This window comes from Anabrus simplex, chromosome 1 (assembly GCF_040414725.1).
Source record: "Anabrus simplex isolate iqAnaSimp1 chromosome 1, ASM4041472v1, whole genome shotgun sequence".
Classification (NCBI taxonomy): Eukaryota; Metazoa; Arthropoda; class Insecta; order Orthoptera; family Tettigoniidae; genus Anabrus; species Anabrus simplex.
Window position 1 is genome coordinate 687439034 of NC_090265.1, and position 8871 is coordinate 687447904.

Consider the following 8871-nt stretch of genomic DNA (forward strand, 5'->3'; position numbering starts at 1 on the left):
CTTAAAATCAGGGAGGGAAAAATTCACAAGGGGAAAATTACATGAGTAAATATGGTATTATTATTATTATTATTATTATTATTATTATTATTATTATTATTAACTTTTTAACTTTATTGGCCACATTGGACCACTTGAGCCGTTCTATGTTCACTTTCTCTTTGAAGGTTGTACTGTTTGGTTCTTGTGACCTGCCCAGTACTTTTTCATTCATTCAACTGTAATTTTCTCAATTCATCTGAAATTGCTATAGCCCTTCTATGTGTCATTTCTGCTGAAAATTTGTGGTGAATCTTTCAGAAGGATGTTAAATCTTGTCTATATTCTCACCCATAGCTATCCTGTATATTATCAGAAGCCACGTTCTACCATGTTTACTTGGCCACTCCTCATTTGCACCCTTACCTTAACATCTAAGACTATTCATGGCAAACTCAGTGTCCTCCCTAGGACCTTTTTAATGGGCCCTTTTTACAGACCACCCGGCTTATATAACCTAGATATGTGCTAGTTACATTTTTTTTTTTTTTTTTTTGCTTTTATTACATTACATAAAATAAATTTCACTGTAAAGTCCGTATTGTCGTACGTATACTTTAAGGTTAAGTCAATATTCCACCTTTACAATACCAAAAGTTTATTGTCTAATTATTTAAACAACATTATTTAAAATAAGACGGGACATGTTTCGTCTAACTTGTAGACATCATCAGCCATAAAATATTCAAGAAAAAGCACAAAAAAGACAAGGACAGAATAACACATTGAAATAAATCGGTTTGCTCGGAACAATCTAGAACAGCCTCACTATTTTAATTGACGTATTCGGCAACCCGATTTATTTCAATGTGTTATTCTGTCCTTGTCTTTTTTTGTGCTTTTTCTTGAATATTTTACGGCTGATGATGTCTACAAGTTAGACGAAACATGTTCCGTCTTATTTTAAATAATTAGACAATAAACTTTTGGTATTGTAAAGGTGGAATATTGACTTAACCTTAAAGTTGCTTTTATGTCGCACTGACACAGATAGGTCTTATGGCGACGATGGGATAAGAAAGGTCTAGGAGTTGAAAGGAAGCAGCCATGGCCTTAATTACAGTAAGGTACAGCCCCAATATTTGCCTGGTGTGAAAATGGGAAACCACAGAAAACCATCTTCAGGGCTGCCGACAGTGGGATTCGAACCCACTACCTCCCAGATGCAAGCTCACAGCCGCGTGCCCCTGACCGCACGGTCAACTCGCCCTGTTACATAATATTAATACATATTTGAGTCACTAGGTGCTCCAAATTAACATACAGTAATTATAAATACTGTAAAACTGTTCATTTAAATGATAAATCATTATTGTCAGCATAATTACATCAATTATATCAGAGATCAACTGTTTAGCTTGACCACCGCATAGTGGCGTGCGCGTGCAGGGTCTGGATTTGCGTGGAATTCCATGCGAGCCCTCTATTCCGAATGATGGTACAAACTCATATGGCAGTCCACATGTCCACAGCAACCGAGTGGTAGGCCTAAGTCCACTGTTACATGATTTGGAACGAGCAATAGAACACTAGAAGTTCAAAATACTCTGTTATATCTTGTTCATGATAATAACATTAAAATGTTATATTAACATTTTTCAGTTAATGTTTACCTGTCTGATATTGTTGTTAATGCCCTGAGGGCAGTTTTTACATATTGAAGTTTTATGTAGTATTCCCCGCCCGGCTACTTATTCCTGCCATCCGGCTGACAAAACTTTCTGAGGAGAACACTGCAAACTGTACTACCTTTCTAAATACTCTTTCCTATTCTTCCACCAGTTCAGGTGAAACATGGTGAAACATGGATCAGCAATGTCCTTAATTTTACCCATATGACACATGTAGATTGTGTTATCACAACAGCAACAAATAAGCCATGGGCCAAATACCAGGTGTATGCATAACTTTTTGCCAGTTTTTGTGGTAAAGAAAACACGTAATTTTCAAGGGAAATTCATTTTTTGTTTATTCAAAATATTGACCATCGTCTTCTACACACTTTGCCCATCTTTCAGGTAAGTTATGAACACCATGCCAGAAAAATTGCTTGTCTTTTGCAGCAAACCATTCGGTCGAGCCATTTTCCAACTTCCTTGAAATTGCTGAAGTGCTGCGAGCACGTGCCCCATTGATGCGAAGAGATGATACATGAACGGGAATTTCCAAACTAGTTCCCAATTTCTGTACATCGGCATGAATCACGAAGACGAGTTAAATCTGTGGTACACAACTACTGGAAACCCTAAATAAAACAAGGGGGATGTGGGGGGGGGGGGGGAATATGTGCAGAAAGATGTCTCATCCAAGCAATAACAAGGTGTCTTGCACTGGTCTTGCTGTGTGAGACGGCACATTGTCGTGTAACGAAATCCCTTTGCCATGCCTTCTGGCCCATTCCGGTCGTCCTTAGATCAATTTGTGATTTAAATTGATCATTTGTTGGCGATAGCGTTGTGCATTAACGGTTTAGCCGGGCTTTAAGAGTTCATATACACAATACTGCTACCAGAGCGTGCACTGTCTTTCACATTGAAATCACCACGTTTAAATTGTCTCAGATGTTCTAATTGATGGAGCGTGTTCATCATATTTTTCTACCAGCAAACGATGACTTTCTAGAGACTTTTCCTTTCGATTAAATAAGAAAAGCAATGCGTGCCGCAAATGTTCTTTTTCAGTCACAACTGTCGAAATGATCACTGAACGATACAACACAGACGCTAGGGGCGGGGGCAGACTCAACTTGTGTGTATTAGTAGGTTAATGTCAGATGAACAAACTGACATATGTATCAAATTCATACGCTGCGTACTATTCGCTAGCGCCATCTCTTAGTGAAAGTGGAGAAGACATATGCATACACCTAGTAAACAAGGATCAGCAATGACCTTAATACTAATTTCCCGTACAAGTCACATGAGAATTCAGCAACACCGCCTTGCAAAGCCCATTTGAAATTGCCTGCGAAGTGATTTGATTGGTTAACTTCAGCAGCCGATGAAATGACAACTGCATGAGATATAACATTACCGTTTTCAAATTATTTATCAGTATGACCAACCCTCCGACACTCATATACCCGGATCACATTGTTTCTGACCACCGTCTAGAGACCAATATGCATCTTATTGCAATAATCCCTGGTATGTTTACCACTAGTGAAGTCTATTTTATATTACTACTCTCAAAAACTTACACCAGTCACCTAAAAGTATTTTCTCCATTCTCAATTGATACTAAATGTTTTGACAATTTTTTGGCCAGTGACCTAGATGTTAGGCCCCTTTCAACAACAATCATCATCACCCAGATAATAATAATAATAATAATAATAATAATAATAATAATAATAATAATAATAATAGCATGTGGCCTCTGAAGAGGCCCTGATGACAATTTTATCTCTTCTCTCCCCTCCCTTCCATTCTATTTATTTAATTTCTACTATAAATCTCACATTCCCCTGCTTAGTAGTGATTTCATAAATTATTGTATATCATCTGTAAGTAGTCTTACCATGGATAACTTATTTTCTCTTACTTCTTCTACTTTCCTGGCCGTATATGAACCCATAAAACAGGCACTCCTGAACTCACTCGGTGAGAGTATGTCCGACGTCTACGCACTAGATCTAGCAGCACTTCACTTTTCCACAAAACAACCTCAGCAGTTCATTTCCATGTTGCCTTAGGATACACTCCACCTGTCTTCAGCTCTTCAATGGCAAGAGCTTTCTGTACTAAATGGTGTTCATCACATCTTCTGACATAGCCGTACCAGTTGAGATATTTTTCTTCCATCTTGTTGCTGATGGGCACAACTTTAAAAGATCCTCCCACATGCTCATTGCGGACTTTGTCATGCAGTGTGATGCCTACCGACCATCACAGCATCCGCATCTCTGTGACATGCATGTGATGGCCATGCTTCTTTTGTCTTACCCTAAATTAGGAGCCGTACATGAGCGAAGATCATAGAAAGGAGATTGAGAACCATCACTGAACCTCAGTTAGAGGAGGAGCAATATGGATTCAGAAGTAACAGATCAACAATGGATCTAATTTTTAGCACTCGCATGCTGATGGAAAAATATTGGGAGAAAGGCAAGAATCTGGTCATTGTATTCCTGGATATAGAAAAGGCCTATGATAGTGTTATAAGAGATAAGATCTGGGAGTGCCTGAGGAAAAGAAATGTGCCTGAAGAACTGGTAAGGAAAATTCAGATGTTGTACAAAGACTGTACTAGCTGTGTACAAATTAGAAAGGGTCAATCATTATGGTTTAAGACCAAGAGTGGAGTTCAGCAAGGAAGTGCAATGTCCCCAGTAGTGTTCATCACTGTTATGGATAGCATAATGAAGAACGTCAAGGAAAAGTTAGGTGAACTGAATGCAGTTGCCTTTGCTGATGATATCATGATTTGGGGTGAAACAGAAGAGGAAGTACAGACCAGACTCAACGTATGGAAATCCCACTTCCAGGAATATAACCTCATCATCAGCGAGACCAAGACAGTGGTGATGGCAGTCAACAGAGAAGGGCTTCCAGCAAGTGTAAAACTGGGAGACCACCAGCTAGAGTGTGTGGATAGTTTTCCTTACCTTGGAAGTGTGATCTCCAGTGATAATTTGGTCAGAAAGGAAATTACAAACAGAGTGCAAAAGGTATCAGAATTCTACAAACAAGTAAGAACACTTTTATGGGATGACAAGATTCCAAAACCGGCCAAACTGATGATGTTTAACAGCTATTTCATACCAATATTGACCTATGGTATTGAAGCGTGCACCCTCACAAAAAGAGATTCATCAAGATTGCAAGCATCAGAGATGAAATTTCTTAGATCCACCATCCAGAAGACCAAGATGGACAAGTTAAGAAATAAGGAGGTAAGGAAAGAAGCTGGAATAAAGACATCCCTATTAGACTGAATCGGCATACCCAGACTACGATGGTACGGGCATGTGATGAGGATGGAACCTACACGAACAGCCAGAATAAATTTGGAAAGACAGGTAGAGGGGAAAAGACCTGCAGGAAGACCTAAAACCCGATGGATGGACATGATCAAGGTTGATCTAGTTACCAGAGGATGGACAGTGGATGATGTTCTCCATGACAAGTTGTATATGGACAGGAAGAAGTGGAAGAGGCTCATTAACAGTACCCAGGAAAATGGAACTGTACAATGATGATGATGGTGATGAAATAAGGGCAGGCCAGATAGTGGGTTTTATTTTCTCTTACTTAACCTTTTAAAATAGTTTATATGCCCCTGCCTTCCGAAATTCTTCTCCTGTCTTTTGTTTTTATTATTATATCCCAAAGTACAGAGTATCTGAAATGTAGTCATTTCTAAAGGCATATTTCCTTTCACTTTCAAGTACTGTACCTTTTTTGTTATTCATCTTTGTTACAATAATCCTTTTCCATATGCCATCTGGTTTAATAAGAACAACATAAATAACTTACATCAGAGAACTTTGTACATTCTGTTAGTTTCTGCTCACGTTCATCATCATAATTTTCCAACTCCAGTTTCCCGGATGTGGTGTACAAGCACTCGCCATCTCTTCCTGTCTGCTTACATCTTCTGTTCCAGGACATTTTCCCATTTGAGACCTCTCTCCTCTACATCTGATTTCACTGTGTCTATCCAGCATTTCCTTGGCCTTTCCTGTCACGTTATCTCTCCAAAATTTGTTTACCTAATCCTAGCTATGTTCTCTATTTTTACCATCTCCATTCCAGTCATTTATGTGGCAAATTGAAATATGCTCCTGTAATGATATTTATTCTTGTGTGTATTAAATTAATTTGTCTATCAAACCACTGTTACCCTCCCTCCTTCCTGGCTTACAAAGTCTGATAATAACAGTATGGCTTTTTTTATCCCATACATTTCATACTCCTTATCCTTCATCTTTCATAGTTCTTACCTCCTGATAAATTTAAGATAATAGATACTAAGTGTGTGTTTACTATTTTCACCTTCACAGCCGAAGAAGTCCGAGAAGGCAGAATGGCAGAAGAAATAAATGCCACGATCACACACATTATATCTACTGTCTGAAAATTTGTTAACAATAACTTTTATAATCCTGCTCTGGTTTAACTATTGATAGTACTGAAAACTATATTTTTACTGTTCCTAAATGACCAGTGATTTAGAAGTTATGTTGACCAAAAATCATTAAATTATAATAATAATAATTTACAAAAAATTTCTGATAGTTCACGTTTTATTTCCTTTAAGTTAACTGAAACCTTTACTACTACACAAAGAGCACTAAAACACAAAAAAGAACTATGAAGAACTTTGTTTTTGTGCAATATCGGGCTACTATTTTTTAACATAATTTTTGTCTGTGGTGTTTTTCGTCTTGTGATTTTTACATTTTTGTTTGTCCGTCTCTAATCTTTTTTTTTCTTCGTGTAGAACTCAAGCAAATATGTCCTTGTGATGTAGTTTGTTATGTTTTTTAATAACACTTTATGTCTAAGGTTTTTGTCCTCATTTTTATATTTTGGATGAAGAATTTTTGCATCCTAATGACTTATTACATGTGTTCTTTTAATAGTAGTTAGTAACTCTGTAAGAAAATGATCAAAAATAAATTTGATATGTGTGATTTGTCATGGCCTGCAATGCATTGGTTCATTTTTATCAAATATTGAATTGTGAACCTTTGCTGTCTTCGATGTTGAGAATGGAAGGAACGAGGTGAGAGAAGTCTTGCAACTTGCATGCGTCAAATGAGCTTGTTTAATTGTCTGTTCACTGGCTTTCACTTCTGACAGTGGTGCATCAAATAGCTTCTTCTTACATTTGTATTTTCTCCCTCCTTTTTTTGAATTTTCTATTCATTCTTATTCCCTCCTCTTTTACTTTAAAAAAATGAATGATGCATATTTGTTCCTTTCCTTTAACTACGTTTCTAAAAATGATCTGGTAACTACATCTAGCATGGTTTAGTTCGTTAAGCACTCACCTTCTGTGCTCCACTTTGTACAATCAAATTCCACCACAATCAATTAGAATTTAAGAATGGTTAAATAAGCAAGACCCAAGGCTCTAGCACAGTACTGATGCGTTGAAAGGATGTTAAAACTGTAGCATTGTTGTGTGTACTGAAATGAAATGGCGTATGGCTTTTAGTGCCGGGAGTGTCCAAGGACATGTTCAGCTCGCCAGGTGTGGGTCTTTTTGAATTGACTCCCGTAGGCGACCTGCACGTCGTGATGAGGATAAAATGATGATGAAGACGACGCATACACCCAGCCCCCATGCCAACAAAATTAACCAATGATGGTTAAAATTCTCGACCCTGCTGGGAATCTAACTCAGGACCCCTGTGACCAAAGGCCAGCACGCTAACCATTTAGCCATGGAGCTGGACTGTGTGTACTGAATCTGTAATAGATCAAATTCCTTGTATAAAATCTGGCCACATGATTGTCTACTGGTTGATATGGTCATTTCAGTAATTAAGTTGCCCCATGTTGACTATGGAATCAGATTAAAATATCCATAAAATCTAAACAGTAAAAATTATTTACCCATATTTTCTATACATATTAATGACTAGTACTTACTCATACTTTATCCTAAGAATGTCTGCTGAGTGTAGTAGACTATGATAAAGTATGGTAAATGAAGAGTAATACAACACATTTTGCACTGCAAAACATTCCCCCATCTCTTTCATTTACTTTGTCAAGCATTTTTCTTCCTTTCAGTTGTTGGAATGATTACTGGAAAATGAGCCCATTGTTTTGCTTGCAATTTAATTGGAGTGGTGCTGAAAAAGGGACATCCTAAACCCAAGTACTCGGCAAGATGACTGTTCCCAATATAACAAATAGTCAAACTTCATTATTCACTCATAGTACATCTCTGCTTGCTCTCAGTGTAGATTCTTGCAATTTATATGGTAAAAAGATTAGAACACAGGCTAAATAGAGTAACACATAATTGTGAATTTGGTTTATCCTGTGATTATCATAAATTTCAGGTGCCAAGAGGCTGCCTGTGATGAAAGCTCATCATAAATTGATGTGAATAGGTTAAAATTGTAATTCAGTTTAGAAATATTTCATCTTTTCACTTCAGTTATCTTGCACCACTGTCAAAGTAAGCCACCTTTTGAGATCTTCATCTAGAAATGCTTCAATTAACATTTTCTATAACCAGCCATATTCTTAAATTTTCCTGGGACATTAAGCTTTGCATGTATCTTGTATCCTTGTTATTGGTCAATTGCAGCTGGAAGAATAGCATTTTATCTTGTACCTCATAAAAATATGAATATAATGGATAGTAATTGCATGCTGTTGTAATTAATATACTGGACAGTATTGCTTACATTGTAATAGGGCGATTCTTTGCGGATATTTTGAATACTTTCTTATGAATTAAAGACATAAAAAGTAGGAACAAGTTTTTTCATGTAAGCAATATATTTACAGGAAAGACTATTTTAATTCCATAACAACATTTTTTGACATAGAATATGGGTAGATTTATTCTTTTGAATAATAGTTTTCTCTAACATTTTTTTATTCAATTTTTTTTCGGACTTTAGTTCTAATATTCTTAGCCAAGACAATATCTTGATTTTCTCCTTTGTTCATCAGGTTTACTTTCTTTGCTAATTATAATATTTGGTACCAGTGCCTTTGCATAGCATCTAGAATAACAATAGCAATAGTAAGTTTGAGTATTAAATAAGACAAAAGGCTAATTTAATAGTATTATAGTATTAGACCACAGAAATCACTTGCAGACTAAATTTTTTCCTAATGGCAGTACTTTTGGATTTTGTTC

At 36.8% G+C, this 8871-nt stretch overlaps 1 protein-coding gene across 6 annotated transcripts in view; it reads left to right on the top strand.

Moving 5' to 3' along the window:
• The window catches only part of wupA (wings up A), a 112307-nt gene that overhangs the window by 101881 nt on the left and 1555 nt on the right, over positions 1-8871 (top strand). The window contains exon 9 of one of the 6 annotated variants that reach the window (XM_067135920.2): positions 6044-6277. The exons of the other annotated variants lie outside the window; for them this stretch is intronic. Within the exon in view, the coding sequence (XP_066992021.1) occupies positions 6044-6082 (39 nt within the window). The 3' untranslated portion in view covers positions 6083-6277. Of the gene's footprint in view, positions 1-6043; positions 6278-8871 lie in introns of those variants that run through there. 6 annotated transcript variants of the gene reach the window in all.